General features: G+C 34.9%; 2 protein-coding genes across 9 annotated transcripts in view; one reads left to right on the top strand and one right to left on the bottom strand.

The window, feature by feature from the left end:
* LOC145731687 (uncharacterized) overlaps positions 1–26,679 on the bottom strand; it is a 67,856-nt gene extending 41,177 nt beyond the window's left edge. For 3 of the 8 annotated variants that reach the window (XM_081983579.1, XM_081983586.1, XM_081983580.1), the window contains exons 1-2: positions 26,295–26,384; positions 2,005–5,233 (exon numbers count right to left, since the gene is read on the bottom strand). In XM_081983579.1, coding sequence (XP_081839705.1) covers positions 2,005–5,233; positions 26,295–26,369 — 3,304 coding nt within the window. In that variant the 5' untranslated portion in view covers positions 26,370–26,384. Of the gene's footprint in view, positions 1–2,004; positions 5,234–6,256; positions 6,305–17,619; positions 17,919–23,629; positions 23,832–26,294; positions 26,385–26,547 lie in introns of those variants that run through there. The other 5 variants (XM_081983585.1, XM_081983584.1, XM_081983582.1 and 2 more) reach the window with 5 other exon arrangements.
* LOC145731564 (NADH dehydrogenase [ubiquinone] 1 alpha subcomplex subunit 6-like) lies at positions 11,649–12,189 on the top strand. The gene is made up of 3 exons (XM_081983402.1): positions 11,649–11,790; positions 11,846–11,961; positions 12,020–12,189. The coding sequence occupies exons 1-3, from the start codon at positions 11,664–11,666 to the stop codon at positions 12,149–12,151; spliced, it is 375 nt and encodes a 124-aa protein (XP_081839528.1). The 5' UTR covers positions 11,649–11,663; the 3' UTR covers positions 12,152–12,189.
* Positions 26,680–26,841: the final 162 nt, after the last annotated feature.

Genomic DNA, 26,841 nt, shown 5'->3' with positions numbered 1-26,841 from the left:
TAGCAACACTGGAATTCAGCAAAACATTTTTATCCAGTATAAGTAGTTATTTGCTGATTAGAAAAGTTACAAGAGGAACAAAGGATGCTGTCTTTGATAAACATGAAGAATATTGAACGTTAATTATTATTACGATATATTTAAAGCAAAATTCAGTGTGATAAAGACCCTATTTCAGTAATACATATAAATGATTTGTTTTCAAGAAATATAAGATTGTGATATGGCTAAAATCAAAGTAAAATGGAATAACGTGACACTGTAATAGAAAAAGGTTAATTTCATTTGTATTTACTTTGATTTTTTTCAATTATTCTGGTGTATACAGTATACCAGTTGGCCAACTAAGAATGCAAAGTACTGTTTTTAGGAAAGTATCCATCGAAAAGGCTTGCAGCAAGAAAAACTGTAACTAAAAGTGCCAAGAGAAAATTTTGTAAATCCAGCATTGCCACGTATACATGACAGTAACTGATTTGTCTTCAACAACCCTAGAAACTGATACAATTTTTCGATTCTGCTTAGTTTCGAGAATTTTTGTTCTGTTTCTCTCTAAAATTGTGTCGTTTTCGAGATGTTTACTCTTGAACATTGAAATTTTCAATATGGAAGGCTGTAACAAGTAAACGGTTGAAGGCATAAAAACGGTTTGCATATCTTTCTATCAAAGAAGAGATCTGCATCTATCAGAAAACCCAAAAACTTTCAAATACTAAAAAGTTTAATGTTTAATGGCAAATATGTCAAAAACGATAAATTTTAAGAAGAAACTTTTGAGAATAAAAATTGTCGAGATCAAGTAGCAGATTCAAAATGTTGGACATTCTTAGTTTACCACCTGGTACATTATAGTTTCAAGTAGAACAGGGCAAAAACAAGAAAATATTAATAAAAGAAAAGTAGATAAACCACCAAATAATGTTTCTGCGGCAGACCCGATATCAAAAGTCATTTTAAAACGACTTCTGGGGATCAAAAATCAACAAAAAACCAATCCTGCCGTTTGAGTGAATTATAAAAAATGTGTAATGATTAATAATATGTTTTGTAAAATAAATTCTCAGATCATCTAAATGTACCTGGTATAGGTTTGTAATTATCAACAATTCAACAATGCCACCTGCTACATTATAAAGCTCTCATACTGAAAAGTTAAGTTATTAAGAACACTTGTTGTTACACGAATTGATTGAAATAAATATCAATTTTTTGTACAATTTGGCAACTACGCCAGTTAACCAGGTGCGACCGTGCAATAACGGCCCATGTGAAATAAATAATTGGCAAAGGCGCAAAAACGCTTCAAATAACTTTTATTTAAAAATAATATACTCTTCGCCTCTTACAAATATTATTATACAACAGACGCCTTTCTACTTAAAGTTATTTTTTGGTTTTTACACACGAGTCGCTGTCGGTTCTTTCGATAAAATTATATACACTATTATACACCGGAATTGTATAGTTAAAACTAAAAAATTAAAAAACAGTGACATGAGTATGGTTAACGAAAAACACAGTGCATTCAGGTATTAGAGTATTAGAACAATGACATGACAACACTGGTGAGAGTCAGTATGTCAATCCGCTACTGACTTAAAAAAATGCACATCAGGTTGCCTGTAAACAGGCAACTTGACGAGCATTACAAAAACAAAGCCACAATAAACGACATAACAGCAAACAAAAGGCTCAAAACGGTCACTAGATCTATGGAAGCGAGCTGGTGAGCACATGCAAGGCCATAGGAGCAGGCAACTGCGACCTTGGCAGGATCGTGATACCATACGTCCTGTGACTTCTTTGGAGGATCACTGCACCTAAAGTCCGATCCAGAGGTGCCTGGTTGGTTTGAGTTCTTAGGCATGAGGGCACACCTCCTGGATGTCTCCAGGACTAATTTGGGGCTCTTTAAACTTTCCAGAGAATCGAACTTAAGGCTATCAGTGCTCGAGCGGGTTAATGCGGTGTTATTCGAGTCAGAGTGAGGGGAGATGAGCTCACCTTCACTCACTGTAATTGTGTCATCGAGGTTGTCGTAGATCGAGTCGGTTTTCTTCCCGTCGTTCAGTTCTTGGAACGATGCCACGATTTCGTCCCTATGCTCTTGAAAAGGCGATTGTTCCTTGAAAATTTCCCGTTTTACCTCTTCTTCCATTCGATCTATGTCGATTTTACTGTCATCAGAGTCGATGGTTTCGTAGTCGTGGTCCTTACGTTCTTCTGAGCTTTCTTTGAAGCACGATTGGACTAAGTTGGCAGATTCTGGAGGTGGTGAGTGGACTTGGAGTTGTCCAGCGACCTCACAAGGTACTTTACTGTATTCGACCAGGTCCTTACTATCTATCACAGCCTTTAACAACTTCTGGCAGGGCTTCAGCTCATTCTCCTTGTTTCGCTTTGCCTCCAACTCCCTTAATTCTATATTAATCCTCTCGGTGGTAACTTTCGCCTCTTCAGCTAGAGAGTTCAGCAAATCATCCAAGGAGGAGTTATTGGAGTTGCGTTGAACTTTGGTGTTTTTCAGTTCGCTCAAAAATTTCATTCGGCTTTCCTTAAAAGCGTCCCCGTTAGTGAATGGAGGTTTAACTTCCGAGTCGCTCATGAAAGCCTTTCGAGTCTCAGTGATCTTCTTTTCTTTATCCTTCAGAACTCTCCTGGCAATTTCCATAGCGTCTGCAATATCTGTTAAAGTATTGTCGCTATCGCTGACCTCTTTCCCCAGGATATTTCCTATGTTTGCTGACAGGGATCTAACGGCTCTGCGCTTCTTCAAATAGTTCAAGTCTAGTGACTTGTTATTGTTGTTTGAGGGGAGCACTGGCTGCTTGTTGGGGTCTTTACGTAAGTTTCTGAAGGCTAAGTCATCTTTAACAACATCAGGAATTTTTTTAGGGATATACGAAGGAGTATACACAATCCCAGGTACTGCGTGCAGATAGTCGCTAGGGGGAGCTGGAGATACTGGTCCTAATGGGATACCAAAAGGTGGTTGCGGATCTACAGTTTTAGGGCTAGCGTTAGCTCTTATGACACTACGGTAACCTAAATCATCAAAAGTGAGGTCCGGTTCTTTACTTTTATTGCTATTAATCTTTTTGAGTTCTCCTTCACTGTCATAGGCATGACTCAAGGGGGAGCCCATTAGGTAGCTGATTTTAGCCATGACCCCTTGAGGATCACTGATGGTAGCTGACTTTTCTTTGGCGAGTTTGCGGTTGTACATGTCATCCTCCTTGGTATCAGGTATTCTCCCCCTCTTGGTGACTTTTTTCCTTTTAGGTGAGTCAACCTGATCAAACGTTTCGTAGGTGTAGCATGAATTGTTGAGAGGCGCACTAGGTGTTGATTGTTTCATCTGTTCAGCACGCTTTACTAGACTTTCATTCTCACGCTGCTCAGCTCTGTCCAAAAGGTTCTCATCCCCTAAACGTAAACTGTTGTAGATTGCTTCCAGCTCGTCAAGAGCTTCTTCTAAGTTAGTTGACTTTCTCATAGGCTCATCTTTTTGGATTTCACTTAACTTGCGTCCGATAACGGGAGATTCTCCCACTTTAAACTGGATTTCCTTAACTGTAGGTGATACAGGTTTGAAGGGACTGACGGCTCGGGGAGGGAAAACCTGCGATTGGACATGAGTGTGGCTAGTGAACATCTGAGGGCTGCTGCAAGTTTTGCTAACGCTGTCCTCAATCTGTTTCCAGAAATCCAACGCTTTTTGGGTAGGGGAATCCTTTCTGGGTTCCACTTTGGGGGTGGCAGTCTGTATCACTATAGGTTTCCGGCTTCTCGGTTTCTTGTCAGTAAGGTAATTGAATCCATCCACTGTATACCTGGTTCTTCCTACATATCTGGGTTTTGGATCAGGGGTAGTGGAAGCCGGTCTGACTTGAGAGGTCAAGTGAAAAGGGTCGTGAGGTATGTGAACTTCAGAGGTGGAGCGCCCTCCTGAAGATAAGTTACTGTGAGTGCAATTGAAAGACTTTGACCTGGTCTGTATAGGGTTGTTGTCAAAGTGAACAGTAGTAGGACGACCAGATGGTAGTACTGTTCTATTGGGGTCTCTAGGGGGAGGTTGTGGGGGTTGTCGGGTGGGTGGTGCGTCCAGTAAACTGTAATTGCGATACACCCGAGTGTGGGGTCTTAATATTGGAAATTGAACATGGAGAACTTGTTCTATTTCTGCTGGGTTATGTATGTTAGCCTCGCATGAGATACTCTTGTGGTTGTTTATGGAGTTGTTGTACTCATTCATAGACAAGGGAGGTTTGTATGAAGGGTTGCTTGTTGAGTTGCTTATAATGTACTTGTTGTGACTAGGCGGTATGGTGTTAATACCAATTTGAGGAGATTTCGGTTTTGGTTTTGCCGGTAAAGGACTTTGACTTGGGGATCTATCCACGTCTGACTTAGATAATCGGAGGTAGTTATGAGGATTTTCACCGTCTTTGGAGTGTCGCTTGAGATATCTTTCTGTTCTGGCGGCTCTGGACCGTTTGTTATGATCGTGCTGTGGTCTAGCCAGACTTTCATCACTCCTCACTCTTAAAGAGGAGTTAGACCTCAAAGACGAGTCCTCATCTGAACTACTGTCATTCCCTAACGTAGTCCTTCGGGCTGCTGCCCTAGCTTTAACTAATTCCCTACCCTTTTTCTTGGATATACTATCACCAGAGCCTATAGAAGCTGCACTGGCAACACTAGGAGCAGACTGGTTGACACTAGTACCAGCACTATGAGCTTTTTCTATATTGTGATATGGAAGAGGTAGTGATCTACCAACATAATTGGAAAACCCCCCAGAAGGATCTGAGAGGATACCAGATTCCTCATGATATCCATTGTAGGCTTTCTGCGTAGTTTTCGGAAGCACTATATGGTCAAAACCTCCCACGGATTTGTTGGTTTTCCTCCTTTTTCCATCACTTTTCCGACGTCTGCGCCCTAGAAAACCTCTCTTCTGCTGTTCATCACTACTGCTCTCACTCTCCTCCTTCTTTTTCCTTCGAAACAAACTCCCTAGAGACCACTTTTTCTCCTTTTTAACAGTTTTCTCCGGATAATCGTATCGATGTCCTAAAGTGGCCCGTTTGGAAAAAGTGGGCGAGACGTAATAGTCCTGGGAATTTTGGTAGGACGATATCTCCTCCGTACTGTTCATGGCAAAAAGATGGTGGTTGTTGGTCCGGATGTTGATTTGAGACGACCATAGGCGCGGTCGGTTGCTCACGGTCTGCAATAAAACAAAACCATAATTAGTTTTTGATGCTTACAGTGAAAAAGTTAAGGTATTAGATCAGAAGCAACAAGCAAAAGTAAACATTTATTATTGATATAATAAATCGAATGTGGGCATTGGCTGTTTTCCAAATGGAATGGAAATAATCATTAATGGAGGCTATTTTTACGGCAGGGTCAAGAAAATGCCATTTTGTTTCATCTCTCGTAATCTAAGAATGTGAGATGTGGACTGATTTTGTTTTTCAAAGTTGCATCAAATGTTGAATTTATTACTATTTTGTTGTATGTGGCATTTAATTTATGATACATAGTGAATCAGTTTTGAAAGTTTAGTGGTTTTTCCAATATCACTGGAAAACTCATCATTCACTACCTTATTATTTCACTTCACACTACTCAACAAACATAGCATACATTTTTCCTGTATGGTCATAATTAAAACTCTCTCAGCCATATATTCAAATATTGTTAAATACAATTATTAATTAAATTGCATAAATAAGAATTTCAACATGAAACCTGAAGTTTTGAGCTCAAAAGTGACAAAAAGGTGAATAGGTAATTAGAAAGCCATTAAACCAGAGACCACCCCAGTGTTCTGAACTTTTAAAAATACTTTTCCAAGCAAGAGCAAACCGTCTATTTAGTGTAATTAGTAAAATTACTTAACAGGGTCAAAATGATCAATGCTACTACATTAAAACAATTTTCCAGGCTTCTATAATAAATGCAAAAACCTTGAACTTCTGACTACATCCAGACCACAGGAAAACAGTACTTAGGACAGTTGCCAAAAGTTAAATTCAATGACGTGACTGACATGAAAAAAATGCTCGTTTATAATTATCTGAATAGTTTTATGTCATCGCTTTATGCACCTAAATTTGAGAAAGTTTAGTTTAGGCAAAACTCGTGTATGGAGTGAATCCAGAAGATGTTACTTCTTGAAAAATTAAGACCAGAAACTTATTGTACACACTTCTGCACTTTTTAAGTAAATCACTATAAAACTTACTTTTGGTTTCTGCGAGCAATAACAACAAACCATACTTAATTTCAATAATGTCTTAACCTATGACTGGTGACATGTAAAAAGCGACTGACCATCACACCTTCGCTCCTCCACCTATTCCTAGGTTATGAAATCATCATCCGCCAAACAAGGTGTTTCAAACAAACCCATTGTTACATAAATAAAAACACACTAGAGAGATAATTAACATGTTTTTATGGAGTTATTGCTAATTAAAGAGCAATTTTCAAAAATAAAAAAAGTTATTATTTTAGTATATAGACTCCTATTATTATTTTTTAACTAAGTTTAGGAAAAAATCAGTTTTAGAACACAAGGAAAGACAGAAGAAGCATTGTCAGAAACAAACTGTCTTCAGCTTCTTAACAAACCAAACACTCCAGAATTGTGGAAAATATTAGGAAACCCCCATACACAATTTTGAAAATATTTTTGAGCAATTTTTGTGTAAAACTGAATAAATTTGAGAATTGCCCACAAAATACTAACTAATGGTGGGAAGTAATCATGGGGGAAATACTCAGTCTTATTACAATAATTCCTAAGAAAATCGAGCTTTTAAACACTGGAATTTTCGATAAGTTTCTCAAATTTTGTTAATATTTATAACAACGTTATTTTCTAGAAAAAACAAAACAGAAAAAGACTACAGTCCAATATTTCAGCAATTTCTGAATATTTTCAAACTTGTACTTTGTTAAAACTTCAGAGAAAAATCAGAGATAGACAGATGTTACAGCCCCTTTACAAATTCTGAGAAAACCAAACTGAAAAACTTATGTTCATCAGAAAAGCTTTTAAAATTCTGAAAACGAAACCGGCATTGACTGCTTAAGAGCAAAATGAAAGACCAGCACCTACAGAACCTAAAATTTCTGAAAAACATGAAACTGAATTTTAGAGTTTTCTTGGTCAAATCAGTCCATGACATTTTAATTGGTGGTTAAGACTGAAGAATGCCCAAACTTCACTTTTTGGTGCTACATTTTTCAAAATATAAATTAGTAATTTGGAGTAACAAATGTAACTGTTTAAAAACATTAAAAACCAATTTTTAGCCTACATGGTTTTCATATAGCCAGTTTTAATTTGACCACACGTGTGAAGAAAAACTACTAAACCTAATTGACAAAACAATAAATTTAGGAAACAAAAAACACTAAAATTGAATTAAAATTAATTATTGAAAAGTCAGTTTAATTAATTTTAGCTTTTGTTAATTCACTTTCTAAATATTGATTTTTAATTCTGTTTTTAGTTTAGAAACTGATTAAATCGTTTATTTCAGAAAGTTACTAACAGTAAAGAACCATCTTTTATAATTGCAGTCCAATTTTCAGATAAATAAAAGACAAAATATACTCTTGTAGAAGAATCATAGCATTATAGAAAAATTACAGATTTTTAAAGTTGATTCTGAGAGATTATTTTAAGTTTCCATTAGAAATACCCAAAATGAACGAAACTACGTTCGAATATGTGTTTTTTTTTATGAATTAGGTTAGGTTAGCAACAATATCAAAACCACAAAGAAGAAATCAAAAGAGGTTTCTTCCTTTCTTTTTATGCAGCTCAATTTTGATTTCTCAGTCAAGAAAGTATTGTTACAACTCTAAAGTATTAAAAGTTCCTATGTGAAATAAACAATTAAATTATTATATTATTATATCATAAAGGCAACTTATGGAACAGGAATTTATTTGAATTAACTAATTATAACTTGAAATTGATTGAGCATAAACCGGCAAAGTTTTGGGCTTCCAATTCGTTTACAAAACTTTTTCGCTCTGGAAATTGAGAACCTGCAAGAAGAGAAGAACTTAACCCAGTTATTGCAAAACTTTTCCAATTCCAGTCTTCTACCAATTATTCTCAGTTTGTCGCATCGCAAAAATTGCTACGATTCGTTCTCTTTCACTTCCGACTTGTTATCCGTCTCGGTTTAACTAAAACCGACTAATCAGATCTCTCATTACGAACAATGGGGTGATTTACGGTTAAATTAAAAGAAAAAAAAAATAGAAAGTCAGTCATTATCGAAAAACAATCGCTTCGAATGATTCCCATAATCTGAGTGCAACATATCCTACAAGAGATGGCCTGGATCAATCAAAATAACCTAGTCCTGGGAAGTTTACGAATTTTTTCCCAGAAAATTACTCCAGTACATGTTACGTGATTGTAGAAAATACTAAAGCATAACCGGGTGGTTAATTTAGAATTTTTTATTGTTTGCATGATTCTGCCAAATATTTCAACACATCGTAAATTCCTACAGCCTTGGTGTGTCCCAAAACAATGTATATACAGACGGAAAAACGCAGCTGTAAATGTGCTGATGTGTTCTGGCGAGTGGGCAAATAAGACCATTGTTTAATTTAACATCGCAAGATAATTATACAGCTTACTTATCCGTTCTAGAGGTGATTGTTCTTTGAAAGAGAAAAAACTGTCAAGGTGATGATGTTTGTCAGCATCGTTCTATAACGTTATTGTCGATTTAATTTGTTCCAATCGCTAGTAGAAGTGCAGATTCCTTGCAATATGTCACGAGAAAGTTAAAAATTAAAATTAAAAAGACTGTCTAGAATTAAAGTTTAACAGTTGAAGGACCGTTACTAAATGCTAAAAACTTCCAGAAAATTATGAGTGTTTTTAGCATTTTTTGACGGAATCTTGATTAAAAAACTTTGATATTCACTTTATTTATAGAGCACTCTGTATAATTGCAATAAATTTTAAATCGCAGATTTACAACTTTACACAGTTAACTAAACCTGCCACTAGTTATGTATACTTAAGAAATTTAGCGTTTCTCAAAATCCTTTGTACTGATTTTCAACAAATTTTGCTGTTGAATGATAGTGAGTTAATAATTAACAACAAAGCCCCTGAAATCCTCATTTGACCGTTTTATACAGTGTGGTCCAAATTGGTGATGCATGTATGGGGATATCCGTTATCGTAAGAGATGCAGGATCGGTTAAATGGGAAAAGTTTTAGGAAATTCAATGCCAAATTCATACCCAGTTTTGAAATTAGATTATCATTTGACGTTTTCCGGGAAATTGGGAAAACGTGAAATACTGCATTTTTAACTTTGCCTTATAGGTCTTTAACGAAGATAAAAATGTTTTTGAAAATGTTACCTTATTAGGGCACTTTTTGACGTAGAATACGATGGTGTAATTAGAAATTTTTTATCGGCACTTGTTTCGAAGTTATGCATTGCTACTTTGGAAAAGATGGCGCCCATAAGATTTCTCTCAGATCTGCTTGTCAGAAAATTCGTTTTGCAACAGACTAGCATGCTCATAAATGTTGTCATAACTTGATTATGAACCACTCTGTATAAATAAAGTTCAGTAATCAGTTGTTAACTCTCGGTACAGTAAATTGTGCCTTATCTTATTTTATGTTAACTCTTTTGTGTTTTTGTTACATTCTTTATTATGTTTTGCATCAGCCTGTAAACTTCTCACTTCTCAGTAATATATTTCTGTAAAAATGTCAATAATTGATTTATTATTAACAAATGCACTGCAATGTGTTCCCCGAATGACCCAATGTAAATTTAAGGGGCAGCCTTAATACCGAAGGTTAACAGGAGCTGATTATAAACAAACAAAAAGACACTTTAAAACCCAGCGGTGGGTATTCAAACACAAGCAGGCCTACGATAAGGTGAATCAGTCCAATCAAGAGTTTGTAAACGAATGTTAATTTAATCGTTGACCCGAATATTTGAGCACACATTCAGAAAACTCGTTTTGCAATAGATGATAGAAAACGAAGCTGAGTTTAATCCACCATATTGTTATATCTGTCTACAATCTTGTTTAAAGGGAAAGTTACGAGTAGTCGGAAATGTGTCGAAAAACTTGGCCCAAAACGCAAAGTATTGAGAGTCAGCATGTTGAATGATATCACGTAGAGTATTCCGTGCCAAAATAGATATTTTGTTAGTCCCCTTACCGGATGTTGCCGTAAAAACATCAAAAAAGATGATATTTACGCCCAAAATTATGGTTGTTTTTAAAGCCAACAAACTATACGTAATTTTATACAAGGTGAAGTTGTATTGATGTGCAGCTGCAGCCGGTTTGTAATGTTTTGTTAAGCTTTGAAGTGTCAAAATATCGATGGAATTGTATTGGGACCGAATCTGGATCACTTAACCAGGCCTGGATAATCAAAAGAGCGTTTACACCGAAGCGTAAAATTCGAGTGACGCTCCGAAAACACGTAAGCAAGGGCGTTTATTCCGAATAGGTGGCCTAAAAATAGCGGACTTTAAAAATAAAATGTCAGATTTTGTTTTCATCCAAGTCATATCCTAATTTTAGCCCGTTCAATAGCTTGATATCAAGGTGTATTTAAATTTTTCTTGTCAGATTCTTATAACAAAAATTAACACAATTTAATTTTAGAGTTTTAGTTCAGTGAACCCTACACAGAAAACTAATATTTCCTAAAATGCTCTCACAAATGTTGTAAAACCTGTATTTGGTCCATATTACATAAATAGTTATTTCCTTCGTTATTAGATTTGTGTTTTTTAGTAAAATCAAATGGGAGCGATAATAATAACTGGAAGCTTAGTATTACAGAGAAACTAGGACATCTCTTGTCCAAAAACTTGACAAAATTAAAACGGAAATGGTGATTTGGAAGCTCTTTCAAAATCACTGTTTTACATGAAAGTAGAGAAAATGTCTGTCCCCAGATTTATGACCAAAAAAAATTGAAATATTCTGAACCTCCAAACACCAAATGAAGGTGAGGAAAACCACAAATCAGGCACAAAGGCCAGGAACAAAATTAAAAAGTTGAAAGACTCATTTTGATTAAGGATCTGGTTATCCTTGTAAGGCTTTAGTTGAAAAAACTTGGAAGGAGCTCTGAAGAGGCTGGGAAACGTGTTTGACTTGTGGTGTCTGTGTCCAAGTTTGTACTTCCCCCAGAAATCCAGACATTTGGACCGAAACCTTTAAAGAGGCTGGAAGGGCGTTGTTTCGTAGAATAATATTAGTTTTAAGTTTTCTAAATAAGATAGGGTAGAAGATTGTCTAGTCTATTTTACTTTGAATCGTAACGGTTTAGAAATTTAGTCCAAAAAAATTTCTTGGCATCCCTTATTAAAACATGTCAAAGGAGCAATTGGATTTGATTTCCTTTGAAAATTTATCTGATGATGGCAAAATTAATCGGGTTCTTTAAGGGATAACAGAATTCACGATAATCCTTTGGTTGATAGAGCACTGGCTAACAAAGCCAGAAATTGAGGCGACTTACCTTGAGAGATTTTACCTAACAACAACAATGTTTTACAAATGCAGAACGTCACAACGGTAAGCCAACTGTCACTTTGACAAAAATTTCCAAAAAAATGGCTTCAGAAACTAGTAAAAAAATATTAAAAGAAGTGCGTCCCATACTGTCTCTACATCATTCTGAGGCAAAACGTCGCGTCATCAGCCTTTACAAATCTTGGTACCGGCAAATACCCCATATTCGTAAATTGGAACCAGTCAATAATAATAATAAAAAGCTAATTCAATCAATTTTCAGTGAAAAACTACGAGATCGTTTACAGCGAGAAACAGTGCAAAGACAAGTTGAGGGAGGAATTCACCAAACATCCAACCATTAAAGATGTGCGGGTCATTGATATGATGATTATTAAAGTGGGTGCCAAATTACTATTTTTACAGTACTTTTAGTCGGTTTTGGTTTGCCGAATAGGGCCGCATGGATTTGGAGGAAATTGTGGAGAAATGGACTCCAAAACAGGGCGTAGTACGATATTTCAACGGACCTAAGAAAAAGACATCCGACTCGTTTTTGGCCAAATTTTTGACTAGTAAAGATTGTTAGATGTTTGTATTTTTATAATAAATTTATGTTTCAAATAATGTAAGCTTTATAAAAAAGTTTCAGACTAAAAAAACACTTTTTTCAACAGAGCCCCAGAGTTAACATTTGTGCGACTAAAGGTAGAATCATAGTTCTGTTTCTGTAAAACATACAGAATGCTCTCATTCACAGTTTGAAACGCAAACAAAATGAACCATTTTCATTTGTTATGCTAATTCTTTTACTCCTCATTATACTCGTCCATTCTTTTACTCCAACTTAGATAGTTCTTACTGTAATGTAATGGCCAAACGTTGCTCAGCATTTATTGCATCTGGCAAAATTCGTTTTAATAACTTTGTTTAAATGTAACAATTTATTAAAAGATGCTAACGTCAACCTTGTATATTTGAAAAACTGGGCTTCGTCTTTAGATTTTATTGGCAGAAAAATATGTTTTATAAAAACTTAATTTGGATCGTTTTTTATTAATTTTTTTGTTTTTTTTCCAGACGAGTTTTTCTCCTTCTTTCTTCTTTCAACAGCCGCCACTATAAAAGCCAAATAAAAAGCCTAATGCCACTAAAAATGTAAATAAAGATATCACCAAATAAACCACTCTGACAACTCTTTTCTCACAATATTGGCTGCCACAAGTCATTGCAAAGTGACAGATTACGTTTTACGGATTTACGGCAAAATTGAAAAGCTTATTTTTATGTTTCTCGTTTTATGTTCTTATGTTTTACGGAAACAGAACTATGAATCCAATACAAGTTGTATTTATAGCTCCATAAAGTTCAATTTAACAGTAGTTGTGACATTAACAGACATTGATATGTTCCTTCAAGAAACTCATCAATTAAATAGTCGAAATTGTCTGAATTGTTGCTTTTAATGTGCATTTATTAGCTTTTTTTGTTATTCTCTTGAATTCTTCTAATATTCTTTATATTGACTTGACATTTTCTTAATAATCTCCTTGATTTACTGTCTCAATTTTGAGTAACTTGCAAGACTAAGAGAGACGGTTTCCTGAATTTTTTCCTTGTGAAAGTTCCAGATGCCTTTAAGAACATACAAGTATTCGGGTCAGTTAGATAATTTGTTGCCACATATCAGTGATTTGCCGCATACACAAGTAGGTATCCGCTCTTTAATTGCACTAATTTTAGCGGCAATCTATTCGGACCGGTAAGTGAATAACCTTTGTCGATAAAAACCGAGGCTTAGCCATATCGACATACGTAATTCGAACGCTTTATAACCGACCTAACCTCAATAATTTTAAGGCTGTTTTGCACTTTTAATAACCTACATAATCTTGGTGGCGTCACTGAATTGCCATTCTATCGTGTTTGTATAAATTTAGCAGCTGGAAGTGTGTTAACGGATCAATAACAGATGGAGGGACCCTAATTTTTAACCGCAAATTGGAAGTTTCGACCTTTGAGGTCTCATCAACGTTTTATGTAACCAGACTGCGTGGCGCTTCGCACAACAAACGGTTCTCCGATTTCGTTTCATTACCGAGTAATTAATGCAGTTAATGACGTCGTAAAGCAAAAGAATGCATACGGTTTGACGGTTCGATAACTAAAAAATTTTTATGGTTCTTAATAGTATTAGCCACATAACTGTAAACAACAATCGCGAGTTTTATTTCACTGTCTATTTCTAGGTAAACCACTAGCAAAAGAAACAACCTTGAATACAATCCCGTAATGTTCGTGTGTGTATATGAACAGGGAAAAAAGGTTGTTAAACTGGAAATTCGATATTAGTGCTAAATGGCCCGTTTTATTGCTTATGAGAATGACAATCAATCTGCATCGTAATAATGTTTTTTTCCTTTGGGGTACCGTTTGTTTATGGTACTCGACCAGCAGATGGTAAAAGAAGACAAACGGAATTTATACAATAAAAAGTATTTCACCAGTAATCGTAAAAAGTAGATTGTCAAAAGTAATCACTGTCAAAAACAAATTAAAATTAGTCAAATTGAATTGGCACAATTATTTTTTGAGTTTTTGATAATGAAGCACCCAGTATATTTTTTTTTATAATTCTCTCAAGCTTTGCAAGATCTGTGCAGTTAATATTTATACAAATTTATTTATTTTAAATAAATCAAAGTGGGCTTAAAGTTGAGGGGTAAACCGCTGGAGCATTATGGTGTGGGGGATATTAGTATTTTGAAAATTATTAATAGAATTGAGAAGGTCTAAATTATATTTAAAAAAAATCATAAAATATTTTTTTCTATACACCTAGCATTTAAATTTAAACATAAATAAAATAAGAAAAGTTTGATAATTCAATCGGAAAACAATGAAGAATTATGAATTTTGTTATTTTACTTTTAAAAATTTTCACGCTCTCTAGCGGCAAAACCGTGCCACTAAACAATCAACTTTTATACGTCAATAGAAAGTTTATTTCATCGGCTATTTATTGGCATATAAAAGTTTATACAGAGTGTTGTAAATAAGCTAGTTATTGACGATTGAACGAAAAAATGCCCCAAAAAAAAGTTACGAAAAAATGAGTTAACTTTGACGCCCTCTAGTGACCAAACCGTCTAACCTATTAATCCCAGTTGGGGTTTTTTAGAAAGCTCATTTCATTGACTATTCATTGACGTATAAAACTTTAGCAAAAATACTTCAATTAAGCGAGTTTTTTAAGATTAAACAAAAGGATGCACCAAGAAAGTGATAAAAAAATTGGTCAAATTCGACGCCCTCTAGCGGCCAAACTGTCTAACCTGTCAAGCCAAATAGGGACATTTTTAGAAAGCTCATTTCATTAGCTGTCTATCGACATATAAAAGTTTATACAAATTGTTACAAATACGCGTGTTATGTACGGTTTACAAACAGGTTGACACTTTTTGTCTGGTTAGGTTAGGTTAGGTACTAGAAAATTAGGAAAACACGGTTACATGAGGTATACTACAAGGTAATGCATAGAAATTTGTTGAAAACCGATTTTTCAAATGACAATTTTCGTAAGGGTCAAATTAGCCTGAAACACCACCACAATTCCAATGGGTTTTGCGTGTTATGTTGGCCACTTAGTGCAAGCGAAAATCGGCCTTAATGATTTTATTTCGACAGTTTTGCCACGGCTCTAAATTTGACACTCACTGTGTTAAATTTATACCAAATATCAAGGCCCTACCTGACTGATTTAAAAAAAATGTGTGAGTGGTGATAGTCAAGGAAAACATTTAGTTATCTTTGGAGCCCTCTGGCGGCCAAACTAAGCAACCTATCAACACAAATGGCCATATTTTTGGAAAACCCATTTTATTTTCTATCCACTGACATATAAAAGTCTATACAAAGTGTTGCAAATAAACGAGTTGTTTGACAATAAAGACAGTTTTGACAGCTACTACTTTAACCTTCAATAACTCGATTATTTTGACAGTTACAGGGTGGTTCAATGTATCAATTTAAAGTATAAATTGTTCAAATAAGTGACCTAATACCTTAGTTTTGAACAGAGAATCCGACAAAGTTATAACAATAGAGAGTGTTCAATTTGAAAAATGTCCTTTTTTAGAACTGATTTTTTGACCATCCTGTATCATATATTTTATCGTTTTTCTGCACCCACTCTTAGAACAAATCTTGTATAACACGAGAAAACACAAAAACTGCATAAATTATTGTTTTGGAGACTGAAAATATTAAATTTCATATAAAACGGTAAATATCTCAGAAACGGATATAGATAAGAAACATTAACAAGTCTAGAATTTGACGTAGAATCCAAGAATGCTACAATATACAAGGTGTCCCAATATTAAACTAAGCAGAGTTGATATCTACTTCTTTCTTAGTTATTAGGAATTATTAGGAATTACCGGGCATTACAAGGAATTCCTGATTTAGAAATTAGTGTACAATATTTTACTCAGTGGTTTGTTAGAAAATCCATTTGCTTTCATACAATACAAGAAATCTAATTTGTCAACCGAATACAGGGTGTTGAAAATTGCTACTTAATTTGGTTTTTTAGATGGTGTACTACGAAACTAAGCATCAGACTAAATTTAACAATTTTCTCTATGTTTTGAAAATATTGAAGGAATGACTACTATTTCTCTCAATGACTAGAAAACAGCAAAAAACAGGAAGTTCCTAATTTTTGCCTATTTACATCAGACTTAGAGTAATCGACTACTTTACTTAGTACGCATTTGGTAAAATAACACTCAAAAAACTATTTCTATGTCATTATCTTTGCCCGCATAAGAACCAGTTAACGAGTTTACATAATTTTATTACTCTACTCTAAGGCCACGCCTTTCACTTTAAAACTAGACGTAAACAATACATTTCCTGTTGTTAAAACGCATACTAAATCTCCATTTGTGGTATTCACTAAGAATTCCACTTATGTTTACACGGTCGTGAGCAGCTTATGATTGATACATCGGGAATTAAACGTGCCGAGTAAACGAACTTATTTAATATTCTTAGCCAGATACACCTTGTGGGGTAGAATGTTAATTAATAGTGATGCTTTGATCAGAAGTATGCTGAAACATCATGAAGTATCATTTATGTTATTTAGTTGTTAACAGGGTGAAATACCAAAATACGGCGATTGCTTACCAAATTGATAATCATACTTTAGAAAACAGATTTAAAGCACTAAAAAAAACAGGTAGAAAATTAATATTTCTGACCTACTGAAGAGTGAGACGCTACTGTAGACCCTCTGTGTTAAGTAGAAATAAGTAAGGTAAACAAAAGCTAAAATGTCTCAATTTTATGGATTTAAAAGCTGTTTAGCGAAAAATCACGTAATAGGAAACCGGCATATTAGTCCAGGAGCTAGTTATTCGCAGGCACGCCCAAACTGTCAATCTACAAAATTTATAATGAGAATATGGTTGATTTCACTAATTAGTCAACTAAAAACTTACAAAGTGTTAACTATTTTTTTCATCAGTCTATTATAAACACTCATTGATAATTTAAAAAAATCAAATTGTAGTATACAAAATTAAGAAAATTTATGAACAGTTCTGAAGAAAAAAGTGCCAACTCACAGTTCAAGGTTAAAAATTTTAAACTTTATGATATTACAAATAGATACCTGAAAGACTTAAGTAATCTACGACCAAACAAGTTTTTTTTGCGGGTATCAAAAGGCCCATCATACTTTCCGGTTATCTGAGATTTTACGGACGCCAGACCCATTTTTAAATGTCTGACAGGTAAAATCGTTTACCTCAAACAATTCAAGGTTCTTAACCAATTACTAAACTTTGTTGTGCCTGTGGAATTCCTAATAAATCCCGTAACTCAATCAATTGAAGCCTATTAAACGCCTTTAATTCGTTTAACTTGACAATTATTGAAATCGTTGTAGGGGTGCCACAGGGCAAACGAGTCAGTTTCTAATTGAAAAACGCATCATGGGTGTATAATCTAATTTACATAGAATCATATAAGTAGGTAGGTACTCACACTGATGCATACCGAGCTTAATGGCATGGCAGACAATAGAATATTTTAAAAGAGAGAAGGCAGCGATCCTAAATCATCTTAAACACCGGCAGCCAAAATTATGGTTCCCGTTAACATCCTAATTCCTTTGACACACTTTGGTTCAAACAACAACAAATAAAACTTTTAAACCGGTCTTAGCATTCTTAACAAAATCACTTTCAATTATCGAATTCGCGGGCCAAACGAAAGCACGCCACCTGTTGGAAAAGCTCTTAAGACACATACGAACTTCGAGAAGTACCATAGATGACTAATATGAAGGGGCTCCGGCACTGTGTTGTTCTTCCATTGGCGTGTAGCCCTCACCTTTCGGTATTTGTCGACGCTTCGACTCTGTTATTATGTCGATGGAGCGATGTTGCCATTGTTTTCCTGTGAAGCAAAAAGGGGCTACAGGGTGATAATTATCCTATTTTGAACTGGCGTTTTGTTGAAGGAATTGTCTCATCCGCAAACATCACACATAATGATCTCTTCGACCATAGCTCTTCCAAGTACCGGATGACCTTTCTGGGAGAGATGTTGTCCAGGTCCTCTCGCCGGAGTGCATCATGTCCTTCTTCTTCTTTCTTTCTAATATGGATGTTCATATAGGTAGGCTAATGCCTGTTTTGTCCTATTATGCCTCTTCGGACGTTGATGTCCAGCATTCCTTCCAGGGTTTTGGAAGTCTAACTTGGGTTCGTTTTCCGACAGGATTGTTTCTTCTTGCGGTTTTTACAAGTCTGTTGTCTTCCATTCTGTTTACGTGTTTATTCCAGTATTTTCTTCTCTGTCTTACCTACCTTCCTATGTCCTGTATCTCGCTCTGTTGTCTAAGGGTTCGCTTCTGACTCTGTAGTGTTTTGCTGATTATTTAAAAGAGTGAAGAAATCTCTGAAGGTCGTCTTCAGAATCCGCAATGAGAATCATCTGCGTAGCAGACAACATTGAAGTAAGTTTTTCCCAGTTTGCATCCTGCTCTTTTAGGTATATCTCCGACAATTTTGTCCATAATTCCTTTTGTCGCATTATTTCAATAATGTCCGCCAATCGTACCCAGTCGGAAGCTCGGTATAGGAAATTTAATGAGGATTCCAAAAATGTGCTTAAAACTGTCATTTTCTCGAGGCGATTTTGTCCTTGACTGTCCTTTCAAACTGTGTTTCTAGCAGTTCAAATTTTGACACTGTTTTTCTCTCTGACTGTACTCAATTTGGTAGTGTTTTTTTAGCTTAGTAGATAGGAAATTTAATGAGGATTCCAAAAATGTGCTTAAAACTGTCATTTTCACACTACAAGTGGGTTTTACAGGCGATTTTGTCCTTGACTGTCCTTTCAAACTGTGTTTCTGTTAGTTCAAACTTTGACACTGTTTTTCTTTCTGACTGTACTCAATTTGGTAGTGTTTTTTTAGGTTAGTGGATAGGAAATTTAATGAGGATTCCAAAAATATGCTTAAAACTGTCATTTTCTCATTCCAACTGGGTTTTACAGGCGGTTTTGTCCTTGGCTGTTCTTTCAGACTGTGTTTCTAACAATTCAAACTTTGACACCATTTTTCACCATGACTGTACCGATATGTTTTTTGTTTTTTTTGGCTATTGAATAGGAAATTTAATGAGGATTCCAAAAATGTGCTTAAAACTGTCATTTTCTCATTCCAAGTGGGTTTTACAGGCGATTTTGTCCTTGACTGTTCTTTCAAACTGTGTTTCTAACAATTCAAACTTTGACACCATTTTTCACCATGACTGTACCGATATGTTTTTTGTTTTTTTTGGCTATTGAATAGAAAATTTAATGAGGATTTCAAAAATGTACTTAAATCAAAAATTTTCTCACTAGAAGTGGGTTTTACCAGCGATTTTGCCCCTGACTGTCCTTCCGAACTGTGTTTTTTTTAGTTCAAAATTTGACACTGCTTTTCTCCCAGACTGTATTACATTTTATACGGTTTTCCAAGTAACTGAATAGGAAATTTAACGAGGATTCCAAAAATGTGCTTAAAACTGTCATTTTCTCACTCCAAGTGGGTTTTACAGGCGATTTTGTCTCTGACTGTCTGAAACTGTGTTTCTGGCAGTTCAAACTTTGACACTGTTTTTCTAACTGACTATACTCAATTTTTTAGTGTTTTTTTAGGTTAGTAGATAGGAAACTTAATGAGGATTCCAAAAATGTGGATAAAACTGTCATTTTCTCACTCCAAGTGAGTTTAACAGACGATTTTGTCGCTGACTGTCTTTCGACCTTTGTTCTTTATCGAATTTCTTCATTTCTCACCCGATCTCTGAGGCTAATACCAAGCATTGCTCTCTCCATGACGTTGATAGATTGTCAACTTGTTAGCACTTGCGTGTTTCATAGTGATTTGACACTACTGACAGACTGACAGAACGCATGTGTTGTACGTCTTACGTTTTAGACTAATTGGGATATCTGAATTTTTAAGAATATAAGCCAATCTAGAGAAAGTTCCCCAGGTAAGACCTGTTTTCTTTGCCGAGTTTAATGATATAGCCGAGGTAGTTATTATTGTTTACCACCTTGAGAGCCTGTTTTCAACAGTAACGTCGATATTGTCTGTTCCCATAATTTTAGTCTTTCGGATATTCATTGTCAGTCCTACTGCTTTGGTTGTTTGTTGTAGTGAAGAAATTGTCGTTGGCAAATCTTAAATGGCTCAGATGTTTTGCATCCATGGCGATGGTAACTTTTTAAATATGTCCTCTAGGGCCAATTTATTGATGATCCACATTAGGCTAGAATCAAAACTGTTCAGTGCTTCATGACAGCTCCAAGCAATCTTTGACAGGTCAAATCTTGGTACTATTTACGGTTTTTGAGATACTATACCTGAGTTAATTTGGGATACCGTGTACATAAATCTTACGAGGATCACGTCTAGAATAAAAATAGCGATCGTCGCCTGTATTAAACGAATTTATGAGGGTTTTATTTATAATGAAAGCCGAAACGAGGTCTAAATTAAACGGAAAACGGTGTTCATTTCGAGTTTAGTGTGAATTTATCTCGGTTTAACTGGGAAAATCGTAACCTAGCTTATATTTATTATTTTATCGCAGTGTTAGTCAATTTTTCTTAAAAACAATCACATCTGCACTGGTTACGTATTATAATTTGTTATCAATCAACATGTCGGTTCTGCTTTAATGTTATTTGATGTGCGTAACGGGTCGTTTACTACAGATCCACTTTGGATGATTTACTAATCATAAATATGCGATTAAGCACCGAAAACGGCTTATTTACTTATAATAGCGAAATCGAAACGAAGTTTTATTGAATGAAAGTTCGACAATGGAAACAAGACAAAATCTTGGCATGTTTATATGCCGTTACCAATTTAGACACAAAAATCGACATCTGGCTCCTCATCATACGTTTGGAGGTTACCGGATTCTATTTTCGAATTGAAATTCAAAGAAACGTCAGGAACAAAACATGCCTGGTAGGCGGCTGCCGTGTTTTACAAATTATTAGTTTTTTGTGATAAATTTTAATTTCAACGCGACAACAGGTTGTCGGTTTCGAAGCTTGAACGTGCAGATATGTCATGCATGTTGTTGTACTCGTCTTGCACGTGAATTGCATAGTTTATGAGCTGTCGCCATTTATGATCTTCTTCATATTGATGTTGCCACATTTAATAAAGTTTTGATGGTTAGTGAATAATTATAATGTGAAATCTATCAAGAACGTAGAAAAACACAAAAGAATAACTCTTTAACTCTCTCTGGTTTAAAACCAAAATGTTTGTAATTTTAGGCCTTTAAAGTTTGGTGTTGAAAACCTGGTCCACCCTATATAAAGTCCATAAGAAAATATTAATTGCAGTGTTTCTTTTTTACAAATATTGAGATTGACAAATACATACCTAGTGTTCTGAACTTATTTTGTATCAGTTTTTGTCCATGTGTTTTTAAAGTTGGACAAAGACAGAAAGATATTCAGAACGCTCGAATTGAAGTACCGAATTAGGATTACACTGTAGAAAATTAGTGATAATTACTTAGAAATTGGCAGCATTACTAAGATTTAATAGGGAATTGTGCCGGGGAATTAGGGAGCATTACTGGGCATTAGCATTTTGAAACCCTAACCACTAACCAATCAGTTTAGTGACAGGTTAAGGGCTAATTTGACCCTGGAAGGAATGGTCAGTCATTCTCTACCTCTACCTATATTTTCTCAAGCAAAAAAATCAAGCTATTAATCTATTATTTACTCATTGAATTAATTTCAATATAACCAGACGTTTTTCCACTTTTACTTCCAACTCGGGTGCAATCTGCAAATAAAATACGTCGACATTGACGAAGTAAACATCAAAGTTTAACGACTCTTTATTAAGAAAGCTTCAAAGCACTTTGCTTAATTAAATCCGCTGATAAGTTCATTTCCACCATGGATGGAAATAAAGTTTGAAATGTCAGTTTATTACCAGCGCCCTGCCCATCTCTAATATAGTTCTGGTCTACACACGTCGAACCCGTTTGTCCATTGATCCCTGTTTGTCGCCCTACTAGTTATCCCGTCTAGGAATAACTAACCCTTATTCGAGGGTTGGGGCGGTTTAACAGGGACTAGTCGCCGGTCGCTCTTTGCGTGTTCTACTCAATTGCAGTGTTGTCAGTTTGAGCTTTCTTTCTAAAGTACTCCATTTAAATTGTACAGGGTTATTCACAATTAATTACCCACATAGACCAAAAAAGAAAAACTGACCTAATTTTCTTAAAATCTATTCAGGTTAGGGTTTTATGTTTATTAGAAGAAAACATTTTTAAACTCCTTTGCACCTCGAAACGAAGCCATTGCAGGCAAAATATGTGTAGAGTAAAAAAATGTGTTTTCTCAAAAATTTGTCGGTACATTTACGTGATATTGAAACATCCTGTATAAATAAAAGAAAGAATTTCAAGATTGATGCACTTTAATGATAAAACTTTAAGGTAAGAGTCGACGTCCTAGAAAACTGTCACTATTATAAAACAGAAAAAAAGGCAAAAATGACGAGAAAATAGAAAAGGTAAACAAGGAATATAGAAAGTTGCAATAAAGGAACAATTAAAAGCTGATGAATATAAAAAGGTGACAAAGAAGATATAAGGATGCAAGAAAAGTGTTTAGAGCGCCCCAATAAAGCAAATGGACAAAAATAAAAACAACAGAAGGGAGGGAAGATAAAATGGGAAGCAATACAGTAAAACAGAGAAAGATGTGATAAAACAAAGGAGTTTTTTAACACTAAGTATGTAATACAACAATCCCCAACTGTGAAAGATAAAGATAATCAGGAATTTTCTTCCAAGAGAATTCCACACAACAAATTTTCACTTTACCAATATCGACTTCAATGGCAAGTAATTGCTTTTCGGACGTTGACCATCTTACTCTATCTGTCGTGGTCTGTTACACACTTTTAATAGAGTAGGAAGTTAATTTCCTTTACACGTATTGTCACTTGCACTCTTTTGTTCGTATCCTCGATAAAAAAAAATACCTAAATGCTTCCGCAAAGTTACCTTTAAAAGTTGCAAATCCTGCGGATTTAAATAGATTTGCTCTAGGATTCTCCTTGTGGCTTGTTTATTTGAAGTGAACGATTCTGTTTAGTTTAGCTCTTGGTATTTCTGTGCGCACTTCTTTATTACATTCTGGTTTTTTTTTATGTAATTAATTAAAGATAGATCAAGTTACCTACTATTTTTGAAGCTCATCATTAAAGTGATAGCTCGTCAGTCACGTCAAAATTTCAATGAATAGTTATTTTAGGAAAATCCAGCTGGGGTTTGGATCATTTTACTGCTTACAAACATGACAGAGTTAAGTGAGGCCGACAAGTAATTTACAGTAATAAACCTTAAAAACAGCCTTTAAATGGTTTTAGTACTTCATGAGGTCCATTACAAACTTGAAACATTTACAAATATAGTTTTATGGTCTGACTAAATGGGAGACTTACATTTTGATTTTAGATGAGTTATCCGGGCATAATATGGGGAAAAGTAATCCGTGCAAGGCACCACGAAACAAACACAATCACGTGGCTAGAACAATTTTTTCCTGCTAATTTCAATGTCGATTGTAAATTACAAAGTCTAAAACTAATAACACCGAACTACTTGGAGCCGATTAAAACCGTTTAAAATAATTTTGCCGCGGTTCGCCGACGACCTGTACGTAAACGTGGAGCGCATGCACCGCGATATATTCAAGGGAACGAGTTCAAATAAACTAATAGCCGCTCTGGATTATTTTCGCCCGGATGGGAATCATCGCCAGAAATTGTTTAATATTCCAGGCCCCCGGCAACTGGAAACGCGCTTTAAAGGTTAAAAACCTGGCGAATCATTTCCGTTTCGTCTTGCTACAAATTTCCTTGATGATAACTGAATTTCAAGTCACCATCAAAGCGTTTGATCCAGAAGAAGATTTATGACAAAAGATGTTCACGTTCCTTGAAATTCCAAAGTTATAAAGTAACACTTTGAAAACTATAAAATACTTTGGAGATCCAAAGATGGTATGGCAATACTGTGTAATTGGAGTACCTACAAGAGGATTATCACAAATGCTACTCCTCAAATCAAATAAAGAGTATCCCATTAAAGAAAACTGTTCTTACATCAATATGACATTTCACAGAAATGTTTCACAAACAACATTTTGGAACCTAAACATACACACAAATTAAGCCCTAAAATTTTGGTGCAGCAGGAGGTGCATACATACCTGGTATCTCCAGGTGTCTCATTATAAATTAATGAATGGATACAGCAAAGTAAATGATTTCATCATCAGTAGGGCAATTATTGATTGATAGACAATTAATCTTCTGACTTCTATTTGGTGGTACCATTACACCGAAAATATGAGTCACCATAACGTCCACTATTAGATTAGTATGATCCTCAAAATAATTAATTAAACTGAACCTATTGGTTGCCAAGTTCTTTTTCCTGTCTTTTGGTATCAAATAGATATTGTATTGGATAATATCAATATTTGATCGTTTCCTAACTTGCCTTCAAGCTTCAGTAGGTATTTCAGATAAAAAAAAAGTCAAACTAAAGTAACTGACAGAAAACAGTCTGACACTTGCAACATATTATGTGTGGTGAATGCCTAAATAGACATAAAGACAGAGAATTTTTTTAATAGGAGATTATGTAAATTAACCAAGATATTAACACAACATTTGACATCTTACAGAAAGTTTCCAAATATACATACTATTTTGGAGATTAATCTCTCTATCTAAAATATACCTGATTTTAGGATAGCCATTAGCTATTGCCCAGGATGATATCAACCAAAATTAAGTACTAAATCCTGGAACCCTGGTTTTGTCAACAAAACATTATTGTAAATAATAATTCATTTTTAAATAGATCTAAAGAAAAGAGACAAACCTTCACCATTCACTGATCACCTAAATGAGGTAATAAATTAAATGAGTAAAAGACACCACAAAAACATAATTAAACTAAATCAACCATCAATTTTTGGTCTTTGGAGAACCTACTACCATTATATTAAGCATTTTATGGTATTGTATATCAAGCTATGTCCATCCTGAGGAAAACTTGATGACAAAACATTGTCAATAAATAATTTGAGTATCAAGGCTTGTTCTTCATTCCCCCATCAACACTAAAAACCTCCTCCTTGTGTTGCTTGATCAATGTTGAAACCTTCACCAATCCATACACATTTAAAGAGATAACCATTAAATACTTATGACTTTCTGAATTAATTAAAATGCTTGTATCATATTTAGTGTCAGTACCAACATTCTCTAATAAATTTATCTCATACATCTGACAGAGTATCTTTTGCAGACAAATGTTCACACAGTGCAACACTACTAAAACTTGAATGTGCCTCTCTCAACATGTTTAAAGCCAAATTTATTCAGTGTCTAAGCAAATATTTAAAGAAGTATTTAAGAATTTCTTCTTGACATTACTGCATGAATTTTGCAATAAATAGCACCCTTTAACCTATAAACACAATGGTGCAGCCTATTCATAACCATCATCAACTTAGTTTCTTTTTATGAGCATTACTTGACTTTGAGCACCATCTTCACTCTTGATTAATCATACAAAAATTTGTATCTTACACATTTTTTTCTACCTTTGGAAATAACCAGGGAAATAACATAATTATTGTCAAACTTACTAACAATTTCAAAACTGTAGATGGCTAACTAACTTGTGTTAGCACAAACTAGGTGGAGCATACAAGTGCTAAAGCTTTGAATATGACAAAACTACCCATTTTAGTGAAATGCCTCAAAAAGAGCAGACTCCAAACTATACTTTTTGTTATAAAATAGTATACATAAACATCTGTTGTAAGTGCTAACTGAGGTGGTAACAATATTAAATAATCATTGTTTGGCTAATATTTCAGGAAACTGCAGAGTAGTAAATAAAGCAGCACTTTAGTACATGGCATTTGTTGATTAACACTTCACTACCACAATTTTTTAACAGGTAAGCTACAGGGTTCTGAATGTGCCCATTACTTTATTGTTTTGTGCATCTTTGTACTGGTCATAATGCCTTAACTTTTTTGAAGTTTTTTGTGTTAACGTTAAATATAATAGAAGTAGCACTTACCCAACTTATGGACCCCTGAGACCTTGTACTGGGAGCTTCCTGGTGACTGTCAATAATGTTTAGCACACGACACATAAATTGTTATATATTATTAAACACACTGAAACTTCACACAAAACGGTTAATCAAAAAAGCCGGCGGTTAAATAAGTGAAAAAAGTAAGTAATAGCAGAAAAAATCACTTGGGAGAAAAACCCAAGTTTGGACCTAAAATAACTGAAATTTTAGACATGTTTTATGTAGCTAAGCTTACCCTGTTGATGAATTAAAGCAAATAGTGCATTGTGACACTAAAACACTACACTAAAGTCTAAACTAAACTACATATTAGTCCTCGCAACACAAAAACACTGGAAATTGGAAATATCCACAATAATCTAACCTAACTTGCTTTGGTCTGTCAACTGTCCAATAGAATAATGTCAAACAACTGAAATCTGTGAATTGTCAAAAATTTTAGTAGGGATGTCGGCGGATATCTAGACATCTGCTCTAATACCAGTGCGAGGCCCAATAAGTGTTTTATCTCTTTTATGTTTATAATCAG

Source organism: Ips typographus, linkage group LG7 (genome assembly GCF_016097725.1).
Source record: "Ips typographus isolate SLU linkage group LG7, UJ_Ityp_2.0, whole genome shotgun sequence".
In the NCBI taxonomy this organism is placed as follows: domain Eukaryota; kingdom Metazoa; phylum Arthropoda; class Insecta; order Coleoptera; family Curculionidae; genus Ips; species Ips typographus.
This window is presented reverse-complemented; position numbering and strand designations above follow the sequence as displayed.